Source organism: Alnus glutinosa, chromosome 5, assembly GCF_958979055.1.
Source record: "Alnus glutinosa chromosome 5, dhAlnGlut1.1, whole genome shotgun sequence".
NCBI lineage: Eukaryota > Viridiplantae > Streptophyta > Magnoliopsida > Fagales > Betulaceae > Alnus > Alnus glutinosa.
This window is the reverse complement of record NC_084890.1, coordinates 17,455,026-17,480,930: the sequence shown is the minus strand read 5'-3', so window position 1 is coordinate 17,480,930 and position 25,905 is coordinate 17,455,026. Positions and strand designations below refer to the sequence as shown.

Here is a 25,905-nt window from a genome sequence, read left to right as displayed (position 1 = left end):
CAACCCTACATCCAAGAAGATTGGCCAACCTTTCAACCTCCTCTACCCCACCAATTGGGACAATTTCTGATTTTCCTAGATTAATTCTCAACCCAGAAGCTGCCTCGAATCCTAAGAAGATACATCTCAGGTGGCGAATTTGTTCTTCTTGGGCACCACAAAAGATCAAAGTATCATCAGCGAACAGCAGGTGGTTCACAACTAGTGCCTCTGAATCACTGGAACCCACTGAGAACCCTGTCAAATTACCCTGGTCCAATGCGGCAGTCAACATCCGACTCAACGCCTCCATAACCACCACAAACAACAACGGAAAAAGAGGATCTCCTTGACGCAATCCCCGAGAGCTATTAAAGAAACCCGAAGGGGTTCCATTAACAAGAATGGAGAATCTCACCGTTGAAATACAAAAACGTATCCAATCCCTCCATTTTTCCCCCAAACCACATCTTTGAAGCAAATATAGCAAGAAATCCCAATTCACATGATCATAAGCCTTCTCCAAATCTAGCTTACACAGGAGTCTAGGTTCCCCCGATCGAATATGACTATCCACACATTCATTTGCAATAAGCACAGAGTCTAAAATTTGTCGACCTCCGATAAAAGCATTCTGAGTGTTGGAGATAATCTTGCCCACAACGGACTTAAATCTGTTGGCAAGGACCTTTGAGATAATCTTGTAAACCCCCCCTACCAAACTAATAGGGCGAAAATCTCTAACATCCATGGCACCAGTCTTCTTAGGAATCAAAGAGACAAAAGTAGCATTCAAGCTCTTTTCAAACTTTCCTCGAGAATGAAATTCTGCAAAAACATCCATAAAGTCAGTTTTTAAAAAATCCCAGCACTTCTGAAAGAAAGCCGCAGTGAAACCGTCAGGACCCGGCGCCTTGTCACCATTCATATCCCTGATTACCTCCCACACCTCCTTCTCCTCAAAAGCTCTTTCTAACCAAATGCTCTCCTCCGCCTCAATGGATAAAAAAGATAGGCCCTCCACCCTAAGCCGCCACGAGCAATTCTCCAAGTACAAATTACTGTAGAAATGAACTAAGTGCTCCTTAATCTCCGCAGGATTTCTGGAAGTTATACCATTAATACTCAAAGAGTCCACTTGGTTGAATTTACGATGTGAGTTGGCCACCCTGTGAAAGAATTTTGTGTTCTTATCCCCCTCCTTTAACCACAAAGCTCTAGACTTTTGCCTCCAGCTTGTTTCCTCAAAAAGAAGGGTCTTCTCCATCTCTCTCGCCATATCTACCCTTCGGACTTTATCATCCTCCTCTAGGCCACGTTGTTCTTCAATTAACTCCAGCTCTCGAATGCCCTCCAGTAATTCTTTCTTCTTTTTCCCTAAATCACCAAACACTTCTTCATTCCATTTCTTCAAATCAGCCTTCAAGGCCTTCAGTTTATTGGCCAAAACCCTCGTATTTCAGCCACATATTTTCAAACTTAAAATACCTGTTTCCTCCTCTATTTGTCCCACAATCCAATAACAAAGGAAAATGATCGGAGAAAATTCTTGTCAACCTCCTCTGAGAAACTTCAGGAAAACGATCCTCCCACTCCGGAGAAATTAAAAACTTGTCTAATCTCGACCAAGTTTGATCTTCCTGGCCACTCGACCAAGTAAACTGGCCATCCTCAAGGGGAAGGTCCACCAAATTATGCAAGAAAATAAAATCAGAGAACTCTTCCATAGCTGCAGAAAAGCCAGCACCACTAGATCTCTCACTAGGAAAACGAACCACATTAAAGTCTCCCCCAATACACCAAGGCATCTCCCACCAACTCATCAGTCCCGCTAATTCATCCCACAAATCCCTCCTCTCCCTGTCATCATTTGGACCATAAACCCCCCCCCCCAAAAGCCCAAACAACATTATCTCCAATGTTACGCAAAGAACATGCAACAGTAAATCTACCAATACACTCTTCCACTTTCTCCACCACCCTTCTATCCCACATTAACAAAATTTCACCCGACGCTCCATTAGCACCCAGGTAGCACCAATCAACATAAAGGCAGCCCCATAAACTTCGAACCACCTCCCTTGAGATAACTGCCATCTTTGTCTCCACCAAGCAAACAATATCCGCCTTCCAAACCCTTAGAAGCCCTCTAATCTCCATTCTTTTCTTGATCACATTAATCCCTCTAACATTCCACGTCAAAATTTTAGGCGTCATAAAAGCGAGATGGCCCCCTACCCTTATGCCTGCCTCTGTCCGACTGCTCCCCTCTCTTCTCATAATTCATAGACCAGGATAGCCTATTTAGTTCCCTCTGTCCTTTCACCCCCTTAGCAGGCGAAAGCTTAGTCTTAGGTTCAGCCAAAGAGAGATCTCTAGCCGCTTCAATCTCCTCAAACAAAGCTAGCAATCTGTCCTCAAAACGACCACAAGAAAGCCCAATAGTAGGATAAAACCTCTTAATTCTTTCTACCACCCATCTAGGCGACACCCTCTGCCCGTCTACATCCTCCACTGCCAAAGGAGTAATAACAATCGGTTCATAACTCTCTAACATCCCCCCACCATTCCTAGCCTTATCTTGCAGCAAGAGTCCTTCAGTATAGTAATTACCCTTCTCAGCCACCATTCCTTCCCAGAGGCACTTCCCCTCTAGAGGTCCCCCTGAACAAGCTTCTGGTTCGAGTCCCACTTTACCTTCTGAAGAGGAGAATAAACTAGTTCAAGACTACCTTCTTCCTGCCTCTGAGCCACAGAATCCACACCAAACCCAGAACAACCCAGTCCAGCATTCACCAGCGAGCTATTTACCTGAGAAGCCAACATCAGCTCTCCATCCTCTGCCGACAACTCCATACTGATTCCCATTTCAGCAACAGAACCCTTCTCTCCTAGAACGGTGGCCTCTCCAGCTAACGTAGATCCCATCCCAGACTGACAGTAGCCGTTTGATTCCATCCCAAGACCAGAAACCGCTAGCTCCTCCAACTGACTATCAACGGGCTGAAAAACTTTCGGCACTCCTAACCCACCACACAGCAACTCCTCGAACGCTGGAGAGAAATTCTGTTCCCCAATCCTCGAAGAATCCTCCCCCTTCTCCCTGCTCTGTCTCGTTCCAGTCTCCGGTATAGTTAGCCCCGGCTTAGCTCTCCAAGCAGTCAAGGAAGACCGGTTCCGTGACTTCCGACGCTGATACACCCGACTGGGAGGACTACACGAAGCCTTCGAGATGGCCAGACACCTACCCAACGGCTTCGACGGCCCAGCAGAAGAAGATGCACCCACGTCCAGCGAGAACTGGCGAGTAGGAATAGGTCGCAGAACCGACCCAGCCTTAGGCTTAAACAGAAACTTGGGCCTCTTGATGGGAAACTGCAAAGGATGGGCTGACTTTGGTGGACTCGAAGAGGTTCTATCGGGCAACAGGGAATTGGGCCGAGAGGGACTGGAGCCCAATGAATTGGACCTACCCATCACCTCGTCTTCCAACTGCCGCAGCCCAGCCAGACAAAACCTTATTTCCTCATGCAACGTCTCCAACGTCTTCCTGATGTTGCACAGCTCGAGGCAATCACCGACGTGTTACTTGCGTGGTGCAGAAGGCAACACAGTAGGGCTAGAGCCCTCTCCCCTTCCCCTAAGGTCTAACACAAACACCCTATCCGACGACTCAGCCAAGCCTGCGTTTTGAATCTTTAGCCCTGCCGGATTCGGTGAAAGGGCCTTCTCCATCTTCTCAGCCTTCTGCCCCGCCGGTTTCGCCGGAAAATCCTTCGCCAACTCTTCCATCTTCAACCCAGCCTGCTTCGCCGTAGCCATTTTTGCCGAAAGGGCCGCCTGATCATAAGAACCCATCGCCAGAGACGACGCCCGGGTCTGGGGATCCACCTCCTTATGGTAAAAACACGCCTTCTCTTTCGGCGAAGGAGCTCGCAGAACGTCAGCATAGTTCCTCCTCTCAAAGAGACGTTTAGGCTGTAACACAGCCTTGCCTTTAAAGTGCTCTGGAGAACCGCCAGCAAGCAGGCTATTGAGGGCTAAACGGAGCTCCTCCCCGAATCGCTTCCACCCCTCACCAAATCTTCCTTTAGGCACTAAAACAGACCCTTTCCTTCTTCTCCCCTCATATTCTTCTATGGTCAGAAAGTACCCATGCCTATTCGCACACTGCTGCGCAAGAATCCGCGGAAAGCCTGAAACGGATTGATTCCAAAACACTCTACTATCAAGCACCGTAACCAGATCATGAAAGGACTTAATCAACCAGGCAGCCTCATCTTTATCAATCAGAATGGACCTCAACACTCCTTTCCGACGTTCATGAATCCTAATGCCTGTAAAACCACCCACTACCGACAAGCCAAACTCCTTAGACTCTACAGACCACCACCGAGATGAACTCATGAATCCTAATTATGACCAGTTACATATCAAGGTAGGAGTAAGTGGATAGTATGGCATGGACTCCTAGCCGCCATGGTTTTGAGGTGAAGAGCTACTATTCTATGTTATAATCAAGTGAGCATAGTTCTTTCCGTTGGAAAAGTATTTGGAAGGTGAAGACCCCTCCTCGCATTGCTTTCTTCTTAGGGTAACAGCTTTGGGTAGAATCCTCATGATGGATAATTTTAGAAGGCGGGGGTTCCAACTAGTTAACCGGTGTTGCCTCTGTAAAAAGGATGAAGAAACTATTGATCATCTTCTCATCCATTGTGAGTATACCACTGATATTATGATATTTGCCTAGTAACATCCTTCAGCTTCTAAATTGCTGGAAATATCTACGGTGGGGACATCCCAAAGAAGCTATCTAGAAAGTTATTCCCGCTCTTTTAATGTGGAGCACTTGGGGAGAAAGGAATAGTAAACTCTTTAAGAATAGCGAGACCCATTACTTTTCCTTAAATCCTCATTTCTGAGATCTCTTTTGGATTGGGTTAACTTATTGCAGTAGAAAAGTAGAGAAATAGAAATACTCTAATTCCTTTTATTTCTTTTTCTTTTTTTCATAGTGCCATAAGGCTACATTGGTTAAATAGGAAAAACCTAGAACCTAATATGGAAAGGAATAATAAAATATTACAATAATATCATAATCAAATTAGGGACAGAAATTAGCAAGAGAATTTTTCCATCTTCAACACTCCCCCTCAACCTGAGTTATAGATGACTCGTATGCTCAGCTTGCATAAAGATGAATGAAAAACATTGCTAGCTCTCTATCCACAAGTTGTTCTCTAGTCTTAACATATGGTGTCTAGATGATATCTTCTGAAGGAACCCTTAGACTTCTTGTAGGGAGGCCACAAAATCTCCAACAAGTCTCCCGACATCTTGAGCCTCCTGCATGGAGAGTTGGATTCTCACTATTGGAGGTCACCTGACTCTATCCCCATTTTCAGACATCGAACTAAATAGCTCTTTTTGTGTGAAGGGTTAGAGGTTGTTTGGTTACCTGTTTTGGAAACAGTTTTCTGTTTCCAAAACAGTAAAACATGTTTTGGTACGAGGCTGTGCGTTTGGTTTGTTGTTTTTAAAACAAAAACAAGCAAAACAAAAAACAGTAAAAAACACGAAATTAGGAAACAACTCTAAGGTGTTTTGACAAAACTGTTCTCATTTTTCAGAAAAGGCGCGCAGAACAACTTAACGAAACTGTTCTCATTTTAAGTGTACAGTGCCCAGGCCACCGTTCGAACCACCTCACGAATTTTCTCTGTTTTAGTTTTCTCCATCTTCATTCTTCACGCCTGCCTTTACTCTCCATCTTTTCACGCCTGCCTTTACTCTCCATCTTCACACCTGCCTTCACTGCACCTTTCTCTTCACATCATTCTTTCACTAACCTCTTCAAGTCCTACATCTACCCCATAACCTGGCCATCACATCATCTTCAATTTTGGCTTTGAATTCGTGTTTCCTTCCATCCCAACTAACCCTACCAACCTTTGTTCTTCAGTAATTTCCCTCATGAGTTTTGTGTTATAAAAAGGTCTTAATGTGTTGGAGAAGAAGATCTGATTACAGAAGAGATATCTGCGCCTCATCTGTCAAAACGGCTCCAATCACAAGATCGAAGAAGGTATTTTTTTTCCCTTTATCCTCTTCTCTTTGGGTGATTTCTAAAGTATATTATGTTTGAATGTTGTTGGATTGGAGATGGATTTGTAGGTTTTGTTTGTGTTAGAAGTACCAAACATTCCATGTTCGTTTTCTTGGAGTTTTTGAAGTGCTCTATCACTGTGTAGTTGCCGAGCTACTTTGATTTTTGATTTCCTACTATTTTGCAATTCTTTCCAATGATTTTGAGTCGTTTTATTGTGCGTTTGTTTATTATTGGGCATGATTGAAGTGGGTTTTGGATTATATTGTTGGTTGGGGTTGGTATGAGCTGTTCTATGAAGAGGTATTTTCTCTTGGCCATGTTTTCATTTAATTTTGGAGCAATCCTTTCTTGATGGTGTGGTTTTGCAGTAGGTTAGTGTGGTACTGCTCTGTTTTAATAATATCTTTGCTGAAAGCTCATTGAGTTGAAATGGAAATTGATCAAGGTACCTACCTATACAGTCTGTGTTGGTGGCGTTAGCATCTTAGGAATGTCTTTCTGCTTCAAGTGAGCCAAAAATTGCCTTAATTTTCTGTGTTGTTGGCGTTAGCATCTTATGAGTCTTCTTACTTTCTAGTCCTTAGTTGCCAACCCATAATGTACAATCCAAAAATAGACAAAAAAATTCCTGAAGCTGAATCACAAATTCACAAACTTCTGCTCCAAAAAATCATATATAGCTCCATAACCCTTCATAGCTAAAGACATAACAACAAAACCCCAGTTGTCGAAATCAAACACCATCCCATCAAAACTACCAAAATTACAAAACTAAACAAGAACAAGCACATCAAATTCTTATCATATTTATGTAAACATCAAAGGCTGTTTTACCTTGCAGGGAGCCAGTCAAAGGCTGTTTTGTTTGTTGTTGCGATTGATGTTACTCTCATTGCCGTTGTTAAAATCTTAAAATAGAAACCACAACCTATCGGCCCCACCTTCCTCCACCCTCCAAGCTGTTATTGTTCCAATCCCACAGTTGAAGTTTTCTGCGGGAAGATCTGGTCCCCCTTTCCCCCCTCCTCCTCTCTGTCTTGTCTCTTTCTCTCGCTCTTTGCTCACAGAATACGCGTGTTCATCAAGTCATTTGGATACTTTTGTTTTTTGTCACAAAGAGAGAAAGTTCCTTAATTCTCAGAGATTTGGGACTCGGAACTCCATGCAGAACCAGAGGTACTAGAATGTTTCTATTGTTTTTGGCATTTGTTAACGATAAATTCTGTCCATTTTTGTCCTGGTTTATGTTATGTGGGTTCTGTCTGTCTGAAAAGTTATCTAAAATGAAGAATTGGATCCGGGTTCCTTGTTTTCTGTGAAGATCTTGCTATTTGGCATCAGGGTCTTGCTCCATTTGTTTTGTTGGGTTGGAGACTAGGAGTAATTAATTGGTGGAAAGTTGACCGTTTCTATTTATTTGAGTGGATGTTCTTAGTCCTCATTAACTTCTGTTTCACATTAATGGCTTGTTAATGGGGTTGATATGAAAAAAACTGGGTTATAGGCTAGTATCCATAGTAAAATTTAAAGTCATGAAAAATACTATCACTACTTTTTTTTAAAAATAGCAATTTTCTTTTGTTGCTAATAAACTTCTCTAAGAGTACATTATAGGCGTACTTGTTGAGGCCACGTGGGAGTCATGGATCGCTAAGAAACTCTCACTCTTTTGTGAAGTACAAGCCCAAGCCCACGCGTCGAAAGGTATAAAAACTCCTCATTAGTGATATTCGGATGTTGAACCCAACTATTAGGAAAGATATACGGATCTCTTAGACTTTTTATGTTAACTAGATGACTACCTAAGAACAAGTTGAAGATACTACCAAGTGGCCACCCCAAATTAAAAAGATTTTAATTGACATTTTGGTTGAGGAGGTTAACAAGGGAACATCCGACAGTGTGGGATTTTCCAAAATCCAATGGCGTAAGATTACTGATGAATTCAACAAAAGAGCAAAAGTAAATCCACGTATGACGTACAAACAGATAAAGGGAAAGTTTAATAGGCTTCGCATGAAACACCGTAGCTTCTTGACCCTTTTGAACGAACTGACTGGATTCAGTTGGGATCCTGAAAAAGGCACGGTCACTGCTGATGAAGATGCTTGGGCAAGGCATCTCTTGGAAAATTCTTAACCCTGCGGTAATATGGGAAGATTATGATATGTGCATTCAGGCGCTTGATTATTTATTTTCTTATTTTAGGTTAACCCTACTACGACGCAGTTTAGACCAAAGGATGTGCAAACTACAATCTATTGGGGATTATATTCAATAAGATCACAGCAACTGGCGTGTTGCAACATGCATCTACACAAGACCCACCCAACTCTGAGGAGGAGAGACATCTAGATGAAGCGCTACTAAACGGTGGTGTCCACGTGGATTTGGATGCTGATGAAGAGCTTGTTGATGTTGACACCCCACCCCCTGCGAATGACAATGGAAGAAACCACTCTGGAAAGCGTTCTGGAAGTACAAAACCACCAAGATCTGAGAGGAAAAAAAGGCAGAATGTGTCAGAACAGCTTCAAGCAACCTTGGCCGCTATGGAGGAGTCGTGCCAGAGTCAGTACTATATCAATAATAAAAAGCAAGAAAGACTTAAAAATATTGAGGAACAACAAATGGGGAGCAGCAACGTTGCACCTGACCCTTGCTCGATAAAAGGTTGCATGGCCATTATGTCAGAATTGGATCCACCTGTCTCGAGCACCACTTATCTGAAGGCGGTGCAGACCTTCAAGGAAGATTGGTGGAGGATTGTGTTTGCTACGATGCCACCTGAGCATCGTGTTGAGTGGTTAGCCTCACTGTAGATTGTTGTCATCTTATGGAGTAGTTTTGTGGTGTGGTTAAGGAGCAATTTTTTTTTATATAAGTAATAACCTAATTTTATTAAAAGCGTCAGGCTCCCCTTAGTACACCGGCAGTATACAAGAGAAAACGCAATGCTGGAAAACGAAAAAAAAGCAGCCCAAAAAAAGAAAGAAAGAAACCCACCACACAAACCCACAGGAACCTAAGCCTACAAGCACAAAGAACCCCAATCCAAACCACAAGGAACACACAAGAAACCCACCCAAAAACCCACAGGAACCTACACCCTAAAACACCACACCCGCACAGCCCACAAGCAACCCACAAACTACAGAACCTGAGCCTTTCCTCTCCTACTCCTAGAATGCACACTCGCAACGTCGTAGTTTATGGAGCTCTTCAGATTCTGCAGTTCTCTCCTTCCTTTTATCTTATACCGCTTCCCCATACTACCCCGATGAAAATCTTCCTCAATGGCATCCAACAAAGCCAAGGCCGAATCTTCATCCTCAGCACCATCCGACTCCCACTCCAAGTGTAAGTCGGGAGGAAAAACGCCCAAGGGGTGAGGAGAATCACCTTCCTCTCCCTGATCCCACAAAACAATCTCCCCAGATGGGCTAAACCCTACCGGCCACTCCTGAGATTGGATCAAACCATTCGTATTGGGAGTCTCACCCTTGTCAATGGTCAACGATTTGCAGCCGTTCAAGGGGGAGGGAACTCTCGGGAGCAAGAACCCGCGCTGAAGACCCACTCCCCCACTTGGCATCGGTAGGTTTTTAACCACAGTCCCGACCAAAGCCTAAGAAGATGTACCCAAACACTGCGTCATCAGCAACCTCAAAGCTGTCATTGCCTCATCAATCAAGGAAATATCCAACTTACTAGCTTTGGCCTTCGATTTCCGTTGATACCTCATGACCAATTGGGTTTCGGACGGGTAAATGGGAGCCCCACTATCCACCATCACCGGAAGAGACAAGCGAATCCTTTCTCCCAACACAGCCGCCCCCAAAGAGGGACCTACAAATCCTTTAGAGTCCGAACCCAACCCCCCAAGCAAACACGGGGTTGATTCACAAATTGACACATCCGACCGCAGGTTGGGCTTCGCCGCCCACTCTGAGGCAAACAGATCTTCAACCACCGTCGTGCACAAGCTAGGACTTGCGCCGGAGAACTCGCTAGTATCCGACAGCCCTCCACCCATGCCAGTCGTCGTCTTCACCTCCGACCTAGACCCATCTTGCCGGGCCAAAGCAGAATGAGCGAAGAAAACCGGATTCTCCACCGGAGAAGAACCCCCCATCAACGACGATCCTGACTTGAACACCGGAAGAGTAGAAGACGACCCGTCCAACGCTTCTGCCGCCAAAGAACCCAATCCTGACATTTCAAAGTCCAACCCCGCTTCGTTGAGTCCACAAACCTTATCCGGGAAAGACCTCTTAGCCTTCTTGGGGTTGGGCTTAAGGCCCAACTTCCTAGAACCATCCCTACAGCGTGGCCTTCTAAGCACAGCAGATAAGAACCTGCACCGGCCCAATTTCAGCCCAACAGAAGAAATCCTGTTCCAGCCCACGTTAGACCCACTCACCCAATCCAGCCATACACCAACCTGCTCTAGGATCTTTCTGCAGAATGAGACGTCACAGTCCCTTGTTCTGCACTCTCTGCCTTTTCGAACACTGGAGCCATCGACACAAAGGTCTTTACCCACCGGATCAAAATGGTTTCTCTCCCAAGCGGAACAGTCCACCGCCCGCCGGACTATCGCGCAAGACTGCTCCTTTATCAGAAATTGCTCCTCCTCGCACCAGGCCACCTCCTCCTGCGAGACCAGAATCCGGCCACCAAAAGCATGGATGGTTGGCGGCGAGCGAACCGCCTCCGCGAAAGACAGTGGACCCGCTGCATTTCCCATACAATTCCCCACCTTCTTCCCCCTTGCCTTCTCCTCTGGCGAGGAAACACCGAACCCGCACCCTACTGAAGAACCAAGAACTTCTATAGCCTTATGCAACTCACTAATAAACTTGACCCAACCCCAACCACCCCGCCCCTCAGGAATACGAAGGAACCCTCTCTGAACGCCTACCCCATAGACCGCTACCTCCACAAATCGGCCATTAGTGTTACCTCCAATACGAACTATCGTCACCTTCACCCCCTCCCTGAAAGATTTGACAAAATCAGACAGACCATGACCACCCGTCAACACCTCCATAGTCGAAACCAGCCATTCGATGCACTGGTTACTGAGGAGTACCGCACCGGAATAAAATTTCCGCTTTTCTTCCACCCTTAGCACTGACGCCCCTTCAATAACCGAGAAAGCAAACGCTTTTGCCTCCACCAGATATCGTCTATCCATCCCTCAACTTCTCACCATGTCAGCAAATGTGGGTGGCAAAGAACGCTAGAAACACCATCCTCAGATACTATTTTTCATCAAGGATCTTGAGTTATAAGGTTAATATAACAAGGGGAAGTATCTCTCAACAATTTCGAGTGGAATTATCTTGAGTTACTAACACTACAGGATATTATTTAGTGTAAGGTTTTCCATGAAAAATGCTATTACTTAATGATGTAAAACGCATTGACTTATGAGATCACTTTTGTAACTTATGAAGCTTGTTGTGCTTTTACTCTATGAAGTAAGGGTAACTTTGCTTCTACTCTATTATATAATATTTAGTTGTGAGTTTTCCATGAATAATGTTGTTGCTTTATATGTATGACATGCTTTTACGCTATTATGTAATTTTTTTTGCATAGTGAAGTTTCTTTGGGAGCATAGAGTAACATGGAGATATGCAGTATAAAGTAATCTCTATACTAATTTATTGAGTGTATGGTTTGTAGGTGGAGGCAACTTTCGGGCCAATATTCTTATGGATTTAGATAACATTTTGGATACTGATAGTGATTCCTCCGATGAGGAGACCGAAATGCGTGAAATGCTTGATCTGATAGTGATTGTTATGAACTACAGGCCTAGGAAGCCTCAGCGCACATCCATATTAACTGGAGCAGCCTATATCAATAAACAACTGGAGGCAACCCTGCAAACTGTCATGACATGTTTCAAATGTATAAGGGTGCGTTTAGAAGCGTGTGCTCGTTTAAGGGAATTGAACTACGCTAAAGATACTAAATTAGTCACTATTGAAGAGGCCATTGGTATCACAATGTTTATACTTGGCCATGGTGTGGGAATGAGAGTTGCAGTTGATCGTTTCTAGCACTCCTTGGAAACGGTTCATCGTAAATTTAGGCAGACTATTCAAGCCTTTAGCAAGCTAGGAAAACATACCATACGACCGACACAGACTATCGGAGTGCATCCATTTGTTAGTAACTCAAGTAAATATTACCCGTGGTTCAAGGTAATTGTATATTTGCCCGTTTCCATATTAACTCGATTGTTGTACCCGTTATTTAAAGATCATATATACTTATTTTGTAGTCATTGTAGCATGCTATCGGTGCGATCGATGGGACACACATCAAAGCGCATGCTCCTGCATCGAGGCAAGCCTCTTTTAGGGGAAGGAAGGCGATTATAACACAGAATGTAATGTGTTGTTGTGACTTTGACATGAAATTCACCTTTGTGTATGCTGGGTGGGAAGGGACCGCGAATGACTCACGTGTGTTTCTGAATGTGCTTGGTAACGTGAAGAACAAATTCCCTTGGGCACCGAAAGGTATTTAAAATGCTAAATTTGCATTAATTTTTTAGATATTTATCCACATACTTAGATGGTCACAAACGCTTATATATAATTCACCATCGTGTAGGTCATTACTATTTGATGGACTCGGGCTACCCGCAAGCCAAAGGTTTTATGAGACCATTTCGTGGAGAACGATATCACTTGGAAGAGTTCCGAGCAACAAGCACCCCTAGGGGTTATAAGGAGCTATTCAATCACAGGCACTCATCTCTGTGGAATGTTATAGAGCGATGTTTCAATGTATTGAAAGCTCATTTTAAAATATTGATAGTTATGGCATCATATAAAACAAGTAAGCAACCGACAATTGTTACAGCTTGTTGTGCCGTGCATAACTTCATTCGAATGACTGCGGATGATGATCATTTATTTACCCATTGGGAGAATGAAGATGTGCGTACGGACGACTATGAAAGTGTTGGTGGGTCCAGTTCGAGGCATGGAAGAAACCTCCGGAACCTATCAGATTCAGCCGGGCATGAGATGGCCGTCTTGAGGGAGAGCATTGCACAACTTATATGGCAGCATCGAAATGATTAGATATGCATGACCTTTGGAGTCAGTTATGTTTAACTAGTTTAATATCTATCATGTTTATGTAGCTTATGTAATGGGAACGACACTACCTGAAATTATTAGTACTAAGTATTGAGGCTAATATTTTGTGTTATTTGTAATCTTTATTCCCTCAACTTCTTTAGTATTTAGATAAATGGATTATTGCTATTATTGAAAGACACGAGTGTCAGGTTTGAGATTTTTGTTTGGAGATTTTTGTTCCAATTCTTCTATAATCTTGTATCTCTCAGTCAAATGATTGTATGAGGAATTCCTAATGTTATTAGAAGCAGGTGGGACAATGGGTCATGGTTGATCAATTTAATTTTATTAGGCAGGTTAATCCAAAAATATGGGACACACATGATAGTAGGAATGGCTGTGGCCCGTGGATCATATTTTAAATGTTAAGTTCTTAGTTCATTATTATCTTCATCCAGGAAAGTGATAAGTTTGGTTATTAAAAAGGACCTCTTGTTGGCCACCTAAATAGAGCATACATCATGAATAATTTTTAACAAAAATAGTGTAAAAGAGTTTTGACAATATACTATTCTCATTTATGCTATCAAGTCTAATGACATAAATTTGACAAAATTTTGTTTGGAAATCACTAAGTAAATGGTGAAAACAAAAAAATTGAAAACAAAAAATATATTAAGAAATGCCAAACAGTTTTCTATTTTCTTCTTAAATGAAAACTGTTTTGCAAACAATTGTCCAAACGCATTAGATATTGTTTTCTGTTTTATAAAACTGTTTTCGAAAACAGTTTGCCAAACACTTTTTTAACGAAAAAACAACAAAAATAGTTTTTTTGTTTTTGTTCTCGAAAACAATTCTCAAACACAAAAACAGAAAATTGGTTTGCCAAACGAGCCCTTAGATTCTCATTATGGTAGGTCACCCGACTCTTTATCGCTATTTTGTGAGTTTCAAAATTCAACTAAATAGCTCCAACATACAATCACTTGGGCTCAAGCTCAAGGGAGATTAAAAAAAAGTCTTCATCATCAATACCACCAACAACATTTGAAGAAACCAATAACTGCAACTTGTAACTTACTCCAGTACTCCCCCTGAGCAACAAACCTGATGGTTGCTCCAAAGAACTGGCAGGAATTTGCCAAAACCGGGAAGAGAATGCTTTGAACCGAAAGGCAAAGCTCTAAACCGACAGGAAAAACTCTGAACCAATTAGGAAATGCACTGACCAGTCTCAAAACACTCTAAACCGGATAAAACACCACTGAACTGGACTTGAAGCTCACTGAACCGGTCATGAAACGCTTGGGACCGAATCAAAAACCACTGAACTGGTCAGGAAAAGCTCTGAACATGTCAGAAAATGCACTGAACCGGCAGGAAAAGCACTAAACCGGTAAGGAAACCTAATGAACCAGTCAAAAACAATAATAAAACTGACCTGAACCAACTACACAATACCAGGAACCAGTCAGTGTTGGGATGAACCTGAAATAGCCTGAACCGCAAATAAACTTATCCTGTCTTGAGCTTGGGATAGCCTTACCCCAAAATGTGGAAGAGAAACTAACAGCAACCAAACAGGGATCTTCTTCCCCAACCACACGCTAGAAAATCACTAGCAACGACCTGTTCTCGTCGGAAACGACCACAACTCACCGGCAACACTTCAAAACAATTCAAAAGTTGCCGGAGAACTCAAAATCCGTCAGAAAATACCACAATAGCCACGGAAACAACTAAAACCACCTAAAAAATTGACAAATTTCGCCGAAAATTCGTCGGAGACAAGCAGACGTCGCCACACACAATCAAAAACTATCGGAGAGGATCAGAACTCGTTGGTGACACCAACTAGGACTGCCAAAGAGCCAATTGACAACCATCTAGGATCATAACTTGCCAATGACACCACCAGAATTCTCCATGGAAGGGAATAGTAAAATATTACACTAAAATCGAAAGAGAAATCAACGAGAGAATCTTTCCATCTTCAACAATTGTATATGTTCCCAATTTTTCCCCTGGGAATTTAGTAGATCTTATTTGTTTTCTAGATTGTAGTAGCAGCTAAGGCCTCAACTCTATTGTATACTTTTTGTGTACGAGGTATTTGCCTTCTTTTAATAAAATTATTATTCAGAAAAAAAATAATAATAAAAAATTAAAAGAAAAAAGAATAAAGAGGTGTCACCGATGAGAGGTGGGATGCGTTTTGGCAAGAAGGGCAAACTTAGTCCAAGGTACGTTAGACCTTTTCAAATGAAGAAATGTGTGAGCCCAGTGGCTTATAAAGTCGAATTGCCACCTAACTTTGATGGAGTACATGACATATTCCATGTTTTGCAATTGTGAAAGTGCATAAACGATCCTTTGCACACAATTAACTACAAGCCTCTTGATATTCAACCAAACTTGACATATGAAGAGCTCCTGGTGCAAATTATGGATCGCAAAGAGCATCAGTTGAAAACGAAGACTATTCCATCAATTAAAGTCCTATGGAGGAATCATGGGTTGGAAGAAGCTTCATGGGCACTCAAATCCAACATGCGGAATCGATATCTTCATTTGTTTGAGTAAACTCAGGTTCGAGATGCATTACAATGTGTTTTTAGCATGCTTGCGATATAGAACGTAAATGAGTGCTTGTATATGTAAGAGTAAATTTCGAGGTCGAAATTTTTTGAAGGAGACTATTTTTTTTTTCTCTGATAAGTAATGTCAATTCATTAATAGAGCGCAGGGGGGCGCAATACTAGTACACAAGGAGTATACAAGAGAACCTCTAATAGGGAAGAACAAAAAATAAATTTAAAAAATATGCATATGTAAAAACACTCAAGCTATGATGTGCCGCTATCCAAATATATAACGTGTTAAGCAAATGCTTCTGTAGCTCCAACATCGATGTCTCTACATCTTCAAAGTGCCAAGCACTCCGCTCCAGCCAAAGATACCACATTAAACACAACGGAACTAACCACCAAACTTCATTAACTGGATCACACCCAAACGAATCGCCCTAGCTAGTCAACATTTCCAGCACCCTTCGCGGCATAACCCACTCTACCCAAATAAAGTAAGAATGTAACTCCATAGATTGCGAGCAACTTCGCAATGAAGTAACAGATGTTCAGTGGACTCTCCACTCTCCTTACACAAACAGAATCACTCAATTACCACGACAGTCCTCTTTTGCAGATTGTCATGCGTAAAAAATTTTACTAATGCTGCTGTCCATACAAATAATGCCACCCTCACTAGAGCCTTTCCACGCCAGATACTCCTCGAAGGAAATGAATTGCCATCTTGTCTATTTAACACTTCATAAAAGGACTTCATAATTAAAAGGTTTATTATAGTTGATATGAATTAAACAACAATCGGGAGTAATAGAATAGGAGTTTTGCTTAAAACATTTTTAGAGAAACCTATTTTTTAGTGTTTCATTCGAACTTGAAGGATTCTCATTCAAACAGAACTCTAAATGAACTGAAAAATGTGTTCCAATAAGTGTCGTTACAAATTTGTTTGAACGGTGAGCTCCAAAAGTGTTCCAAAATGTCTCGTTTCATTCCCATTCCATTTCCGTTCGAACGAGAGACAGACAGATATCTTGTTTTCATCTTGTTTTAAGGCTGTTCGAATAGGAAATTAATCCGTTCGAACAGCGAAGGTCTAAGAACACCATATATAAGCTGAATCAAGATTTTTCAGCCATTTTTCACCAAAGTATCTCTCTTTTTTCAAGTTTTTCCCACGTCTCTCTCTAGGGTTTGAACCCAATGCTTGGGTATTGAATCCAAGAATGTTCTAGAGCCAAATCAAACCTCAGGAACACGATTCTGGATGCTAGAACGTCGTTTTCACGGATCATTTCGAGGTCAATCCATAAACCCTAAGTTTAGTCAAGTTTAGTCACATTGTAAAGTGTGATGCTTAACCTTGATGATTTATTTAGGACTTTTGCTTATTGGGGACTTCTTGTCTTGGATTAGGTTCCAGGTAGGGGTTTCGTAGACCGAAACTTTGATCTCACCAATTGTGGAAGGTAGGAGCTAAAACTCTAGTTGCCTTAAGTTATGTAAATTAGAGTTTTTCTAAGGGTTAGCTTTGATAACTTATGGGTAATAAATGTAAACCCTAGAATTTCTACGAGCTACCATGGGTAGGTAATACTTATATTATTCGAGTATCATTGAGTTGTTTGCAGTCAAAAAAGGGTTGTGAGTTGTGATCTATAGTGTATTTACAATGTGTAAATGCAGCTAGGCATTGCAAAGATCAAGTTGGGGTTCCATCTTAAACATCAAGCGGATATGGTGAGTATATTACTCATTGAGCAAAATAATAGTTTTTTACGATGATTTCGAAAGCACGATATATGAATTGAAATCGAGTCAATTGTATGTTGTATTGACAAATGTATAATGATTACTTTCGATATTTTCAAGTATGTTCAAGATATGTTTGATGAATTATGAGTGATGAACTTTCTTCTGTTTGGTTGCTCAAAAAGCGATAGAAAGTGAAAGAAAATATCACGGAGAGTTTTTTTTTTTTTTTTTGTTCATAATCTATTTTGCTTATATAAGTCTGAATGTGAGCTAAGCTAGGTCATACTCTACTGAATAAATGTAGTCAATTTATTTTATTTTCACACTCTTTTTCTTTTACTGTAATCACAACTATACTACAAGCACGCACAGAGAACTTGCAGGAACTTCCTTTAACCCTCTCGCAGAAACTACTACGACAATGTTAAATTCCATAGAATCATCAAGGATTTTATGGTGGAAGGTGGGAATCCCACAGAGACAAGAAGGGGTGGAGAATCCATATATGTACAAAAGTTCAACGATGAGATTAGAACAGAGTTAAAGCATACTGGGGCAAGTATTTTGTCGATAGCAAATGCTGGTCTGGATACAAATGGAAGTCAGTTCTTCATCACCCTCGTACCATGCCCATCACTGGACGGCGCATCCCGCTAGGGTTCCACTCTCTGTTGCCGCTTTGAAGCTAGGACGACGTATTAGATCGCAGAGTTTCTCGGGTGGTGGGTTTTCACATACCGCTCTGCTTTTGGTTGTGTTCTGGTTTGGTTTTGGCTCTTCAATTCTGAGCTAGGCTGGTGCTGGTCTCTGACTGGTGGTGGAGCAAGGTTGTGCGCAGAGATACCATGTGGTGTTAATATGGAGAGGCATTTCTCCGTGGAAGCAAAAAAATTCTTCTTTTCAGTAAGAGTTGATAAGGCAGACTTTCATTTGGAGGAAGGAGGAAGGATTTTGTAGGGTATGTTTTTGTGGGTGTCCAATGCTCCATTTGGCTGATGGATACGGTTGAAGAGGTGCAAAAGTCTCCGAGTAAAGAAGATTTCAAGTCTTACCGTGAGGATGAGAAGGTGCTGATGGTACATGGGGGTGGTAATAACGTCGGCCGTTACCTGGAGATGGTCGTTTATGCAAAGGGTGGTCGGAAAGGTATCATCTGGCTTCCCGAGGGTCGTGGAGGGTGGGGATGGCAACGGTTTGTGGGAGAGCTGCGTCAGTTATTGGTGCCTTTTGAAGCCAAATCTCATTTGCCAAATTTTGTTGAGATTTCACCGAAGGGGAAGAAAATGGTAGTAGGCGCGAAGGCTTCTTTGTCTGGGCGCTCCTTTGAGGAAGTGGTGCGTGCAACAGCCAATTCTAGCGCAGTCTCTAGTGAGTTAAAGACGCTGCCTTTGGGTCATCTTGATTTGTTTCCAACGGCGGATTGTTTTGAGTGGACGAATGGAGGTGAGAATCCAAGATTGACGATGGATTGCTCTGAGTTGGAGAAGAATCTGAAGAGGGCAGAGGCTGACTTAGTGGGGATCTTTGGGTCAGTGATGAAGGCGGTGTAAGTGAAGAAGGCGAAAACGAAGAAGGGCACTCTCGTCAATCGCTCGCAGAAGAAGATTTCAAGGTATGCATGGAGAAAGATGTTCAATCGGTTAAAGGCCGAAGTGGGACAGGTGATTGGTTTTGGGCTGGACCAATTACCCTCTGCGGGTTTTAGAGGTGTTCGCTTGGGCCGATTCTTGTCTAAGCCCAAACCGGTTTGTGAGATGATGGGCTCTGGTTTTGTCAAGGGTGACACGAGTACGGATGTTGGTCTAGGTTCGAGACTTGTTGAGGGTCCTAGGCTCTCTTCAGATCCCGGATCCACACCATCGCTTGAAGTTGTTGTTTCTTCATCGTCAAAGGTCATGACGTTGTTTTCTTCTACAACCGGGGATTTGGAAGTCCGCCAGAGTGGGTCTTCTCAGGTGAGGTCTACTTCCGCCGGTAGGTGTGATTCTACTCCAGTGGTCGCAAAAGATACCTTCATGGTGTCGGCAGTGGAGGACGTAGCTCAATCTTCTCAGGTGTTCGAGAACCCTGTTGCTCCAAGATTTGTCTTTCCTCCCTTGCCGACATCCTCTCCTGATCCTTTGTTTGCTGCTACTGGGTTCTTTACTACAGCACAGGGATACTGTCTTCAGCGTCACTAGAAAGTTCCATCAGGTCTGAGGGGCCTTCTCCTGCACCAGTTAGCAATGGTGTTGGGTCTATTGAGCTCTGGATTCAGCCCACCTCCACCAAGCAAAACTCGCTTTTATTAGGTGACTTATACTCAATGGAAGGCTAGAGAAGGCAGAGTAGTGCATTTGGATGAGAGTTTAGTTGCAGAGTCTGTGGCGGCAATAAGGATAGATATTGACAGTGAGACTAAGTTTCTACAACGCTCGAAGGGGGTAGATCCTCTGCCTGTCGGGGAATCCTCGGTGGCTACGGTGTAGCCATTGCTAGATTCTGGTGGAGTGGCAACTTCCTTGAAGGTTGTTAAGCAATCTGTTCCAGTGAGGGGTATCCTTCGGAAGGGGTTCCTCAATCCGAGTCTGTCTGTGCAGCCCCTTCTCTCTCCTGAAGTGTCGACCGCGTCATCATCTTCTCTTGTTGCTAAGGAAGTTCGGGTGGAAGGGATTCCAACCCTTTTGAGTGGTTGTAGCACTCCAAATGATGAAAAGGGTGAGGATTCGAAGATTAATGGCCTGATAAAGTCTCAGAAGTGGCCGATAGGCGTTGGCCTGGATGGTGAGATCTTAGTGTGGGATCATAGTGACGAGATTTGGAATGGGGAGGATGGAGAATCCCCTTTCCCTTTGGGTATTTTACATCCGAACATGCCCTTGGATTCGGCGATGGATGGTGTTCATGGCAAGGATCCGTCCTTGGCAATCCTGGATGCCATTGAAAATGAGTTTTCATCGAGAAAAAATGATAGCGCGCCAAAAGACCAAAGGCAGGAATGAGTTGTTGAACTTGAAAACATCTATTAACTAGGCGATGCAAGTGCACCCTCTAGGCATTGGAAAGGCAAGGCTAACATGACGTAGTGTTGTGTGCCTTTTGTGGGTCTTAAGGTTTTAGGGTCTAGTGGGTTTGTAGGTTTCTTTTTTGGCTAGTTTGGTGATTCTTGTGTATACTTCTTGTGTACTTAGGGGCGCCTTACGCTTTGTTTTAATAAAAGTTTTTATTACTTATCAAAAAAAAAAATTATGAGTGATGAAATGTTAATGAAGGATGCATGAACACAAAAGCAAAAGTGTAATAGTTTTATGGCATGAAGCATGATAATGAACACAAATGAATAAATGTGCATAAGAGGTTAATGTACTGGGACAAGTTCCCAGCATTACATTAAGGGACACATCCCTTTTGACAAGCCCTCAATGCTATTAACTTAATGATGTTATGAATGACAAGTACTTAAAGATGTGAGTAGCAAGCTCTCACAGTTAAAGGGACTAGTCCCTCATGAATGTATGATATGCACAAAGATATTCTAAAAGCTATCAGGAACAAGTTCCCAGAGTGATAAGGAAATATATGAAAATGAATGATGTATAAGAAAACATGCATGGCATAGTTTTATTTGATGATGTTTTATGATATGTTTTATTAGGAATTCCATGCTAGATGTATCAGTATGCATATGTGATTGAATGGAACAAAGCATATGCATACAATTACAGCTGGTTGCATATGATGTTTTCATAGGTTCCATGCTTAGAGATGCTTATATGCTTGTGTCTTACGCTACTCAAGAGGGCGGGACACATGTATGTGGGTGTAGCTGAGTTATGACATTTTATGGCTACATGCTTAGATATGTTTGTATGCTTGTGTTACAATGCTATATGTTTCCATGCTTAGATGTACATATATGTCTAGGTTACGCTACTCCAGAGGGTGGGACACATGTATATATGTGTAACAGAGCCATGATGTATATATGCACAAGGTTATGACTTAAATGGGTTCGTATGTGTATGTTTCCAAGAGTGAGTTTGGAACGTGCCCATATACACTCAGCTGATATATTACATTCAAAGGTTTTCATAACTACAATGTTTACTCTATCAGCTACAAACCGTTTCTAAAATAAAGTATAAACCAAAGGTAACTGTTATTGTAAACTCACGTAGAAAGTGAAAAGTCGGCTCAATGTGAAAACTTAGTATTTTTATACTCGTTTGAGCCTGTGGACTCATACTTCCGCATAGGCGAACATGGTGATTCCACAATCGCTTAGATGATATTGTTGCTACAGGTACCGAGGATTTGTATGAGGATCCAGTAGCCACATATTTAGGTTTTTATGACTGACGTCATGAGATGCCAAACGTTTTGGGTTTGACTCATAGCTTAGTCAATTTTTTGTATGTCTTTGGTCATGTCCATAGAGCTTTATGGTAAATATATATGGTTTGTGTCGCATGTGACACTTTTATATGACCATTATTTGTAAGTAATGGATACAATGTTTAAGCTTTAATGATATAGATGTATTGTCAACTTTGTGTTATATAAGTTTTGTTAAGTTAATGTTTCCGCTGCTATGTGTTAAATCTTTGATATGATATGTTCATGGATGAGATGATGATGGATATGTACAGATTATTGTGATGATTGGGTTAAAAAAAAAAATGCATTGAACTAGGTCGTCACAGCTTGTGCTTATTACATAATAGGTTAGAAGGTCAAGGCACTGTTTTATTCATTATAAAGATGTGAAGCCAAGTTCGTGGTATCACCATAGATAACTCAGGTACAGGAAATAATCAACAATTCAATTTCCTAAGTATCAACATTACATTAATGAAATTCTGGCCAATATTTAGAAAGGAAATGTGTTGTTTTTCAAGCCACCTAACATTAGATTATTGTCTCTTTTTCTGAATCATTTAAAAACAGAAACTGCAACATCAAGTCAAATAGAGCAACTACAACTATGTGTTTTAAAAATATTTATTAAAAACAAATAAATCAAAATTTACCCCCAATGCAAAAACTGACAGAGGCGAGCTTCGAAATGTAACAATGCCAGAAAGCTGTTGGTCAGAAAAGAGATCTGACCAGAACACGAAGTACAAGGACACAACTGTGATAAAAATGGCATGAAGGGTGGAAATACCGCTGCAAAGATTAATAATAATGATATAAGTAGCAATTTGAAGAGGAAAAAAATGTGGAACAATAAGGGATAAGCACTCACCGATTATTCCACTCAATTCGTTGGATTTTTGTAAGACCATTATAACTCTTAAAATAAAAGGTGCTGATTAATTGGGTAAGATCATAGGCCTGTTCAGTGGAAAAATATTTAGAATATGTTAATAAGGGGAGAACAGAAAACCAAACGTGCGAACCCAAACAAAAGAAAGAGAAGCCAATCATTTTCATCCTTTCACTGAACATAAGATATAAGTTACATTGGCAATGAGTGAACTAAAAATATTGGAACATGTAACAATTGAAAGACAGAGTATACCACTTTGCACAAAAACATGCCTCCGAGGATGGAAGTGTATGGGATAAAGCGATCTGCTAATAAGTAGTTTTTAACCAGCACCTGAGCCTGATTTTGGTAAGACTTGATTGCCAAAACTGTTTTTCTTGACGTTGCCATTGTGGCGTACTCCTTCCTGGATATGTTTGATCACCAGAACTTATTTACCCTCTTCTGTACCTTCTACTACTTTCTTCCACTTTTCATTTTCCTCACATCTATTCCTATACCAGAAATGATAGCACAAAACATAAAACATGAAATTTGAATCTTAAACAACTATATACAAAAAAAATGTAAGATTTCAGCTGCAAAGAGGTAAAACAACAATACCCATAAGTCCCAACCTCAATCATTCTTAAAGCATCCAACCCATCATCAGAAAACAATCAAGAAATTTCGTGTCAGCAGAATCATATCTTGTCAAGCACATACGCGGCAGAAAATAGAAAACTAATGCAGTCATAGATCTGATAAAGAGACAGAGAAAGAGGGGTATTACTTCAGCAGCCATGTACTGAAGCTCGCGGCCCAAGTGAATCAGAGCTTCCATTAGAGATGAACTCCAAATAATATAAGAAACAAATAGGGGTATATATAATAATTACGGGCCACAGCTAAACCGGTAATTAGAAAGTAGTCCAGGACATTTTAAACTCCATTGTGAAATAAAACCCATGAGGAACTGGGCCTGAGCAATCAACATGAGATCAGAAGCCGAAGTGAATTTCGTCAAACAATTACATGACCACCCAAAGAGCACCAATAGAAAATAAGCAAAAGAGAGAGAGAGGCGAGGTAGCTAGCTTACCACGAGCGTGAATATTCATGAATGTCCCACGTGTTGAAGGAGCAACCCACGCATCAAAATCTGGAGGACCAAATGAAGAGAATCAATGGTGAAACAAATGGGGGCGATCGATGGATGATGTGTCTTTGTGAAAACGACAGAGGAACCGAATGGGAATGGCGTTTGTCTATCTGTAAATCAATGATGGAACGCAACAACCCGCGGAACAAACCGTAAGAATTCAATTAAAATCTACATATCCAACCGAAGCCATGAAATCAAAGATTAAGAAAGAAAAGGACGAAGTGGGGGGTTTGAGTGATACGTGCCGTGTGTGTGCGCGCGCGCGCGTGGGGCAAATGGTTTTGGAATCCTTCGGTTTGTTGAGGCCATGTGGATGGCAAGGCATGCTATCCAATGAGGTAGGTAAGGTAACGGGAGAGAATGTGATTGGCAACCACTTTTTGCCTTAGCCAGCTGTTTGGACTTTTCCCCCTCTTATTCCGCAAAATTTCCTTTGAAACTCTAATTAACGCCGGAAGTCTTTCTATGTCCTTTTTGTGTTCTTTCTATTAAGGAAAAAATATAATTAAGCTCTTAAATTACTATTCTTTTCCTGGATAGCCCTTCAAACTACTAAAACTTGTACTCTGACCCCTCAAACTACCAAAACTTTTGAAAAATATCCCTTTTAGCGAAATATTTCAATTTTACCCCCACCACGTGTCATTTTTCAATTAAAAAAAAGTCAAAAAATAATAAAATAAATAAACTAAAATTTTATTTCTTAATTTTATTTATTTATTTAAAATTTAAAATAAATAAATAAATAAATAAAAGAAGAAGAAGAAGATGGATGTTTGGGGTAGCGTTATTTCCCAACCGCAACTCGATCTTCCCAACACCCCTCCGGTCACCGTCTATTTCTCCGTCAGAAACCAATCGAGGTCTTTCACAACAATGATAATAAACTTGCTCGTCGTTTATAACAAAACAAAATTCAGATTAGAATCATTTATAACCTTCGAAAGATCAATATCATAGACGTCGAACGATAGGAAATTAGCCATATCCGCGTTTGGAGAGGCGAGGATGAGTTCGCCAAGCTGTAGGCATGCATCGTGGCTAACGACGATGTTGGAAAGAAGCAATACGTCCTCCGGTTGATCGCAATATTTTAAAAATAAAAAATAAAAAAAAAAATTAAATTAAATGGAAAAAAAAATTAAAATTTTTTTACATTTTTTAATTATTTTTTAATTGAAAAATGAAACATGATAGGGGTATTATGGGGAGATTTTGCCAAAATAGGTCTTTTCAAAGATTTTGGTAGATTGGGGGCAGAGCGCAAGTTTGATAGATTGTGTCTACATGTGATTAAGAGGTCAAGAAAAGAATTAAGAAGATAGTAAGTCTTACATCTTTTAGTATAGATATATAAGGTCGGGTTTGGTCAATTTAGGAGTCCTACACTTAAAGATAAAGCATAAAGATATTATCTATCATATCTAGGTAGGATTCGCTATCTCCCCTCCACATCCGTGCTAGCCAAATGGGATCATATGCTGCTCAAAGATAATCCAGAGTACTCCCTCTAGATGGATCATATGCTGCTCTGGAATCGCCATCAAATAAACTATCTATAAAACAATGCATATTTCATAGGTGGAAAGACACAATCGTAAGTTCAAGACTTAGTGCATTAAAATATCTTTGATATAAGATGTAAGACACATGCATTAAAATATCATTATAACCTTTCATTTCACAAGATGGTTATGTATGCAGAATAGATATTGTTAGTTTTATTAGCTTCATTATGTTGACCAAATCACTATCATGTAATGATGCTGTCTTAACAGGGATACCGTATTATTTCAGAAGTCTTCATATATTCAAAGTTTATTTCTCTAATATGGAAAGAGTCTTATTATGACAAGTTTCAGTGTCATAAGCTTCAAGAAGGCAATTTCAGAGTTCCAGGAAGATTCTGCGAAGTTTCCAGCTCAGCAAAAAGCCAGATCCCTTATTCCCGCCCAGACGGCCCAGTGAAG

General features: G+C 41.3%; 1 protein-coding gene across 4 annotated transcripts in view; it reads right to left on the bottom strand.

Moving 5' to 3' along the window:
• The window catches only part of LOC133867609 (uncharacterized), a 29,908-nt gene extending 5,666 nt beyond the window's left edge, over window positions 1-24,242 (bottom strand). Inside the window, exons 1-6 of one of the 4 annotated variants that reach the window (XM_062304360.1) lie at window positions 23,873-24,242; window positions 23,409-23,531; window positions 23,044-23,285; window positions 22,768-22,856; window positions 22,550-22,688; window positions 8,417-8,584 (exon numbers count right to left, since the gene is read on the bottom strand). In XM_062304360.1, the coding sequence (XP_062160344.1) occupies window positions 8,417-8,584; window positions 22,550-22,688; window positions 22,768-22,856; window positions 23,044-23,181 (534 nt within the window). In that variant the 5' untranslated portion in view covers window positions 23,182-23,285; window positions 23,409-23,531; window positions 23,873-24,242. The remainder of the gene's footprint in view (window positions 1-8,416; window positions 8,585-22,549; window positions 22,689-22,767; window positions 22,857-23,043; window positions 23,286-23,408; window positions 23,532-23,872) is intronic. The other 3 variants (XM_062304359.1, XM_062304362.1, XM_062304361.1) reach the window with 3 other exon arrangements.
• Between the last annotated feature and the right edge of the window lie 1,663 nt (window positions 24,243-25,905).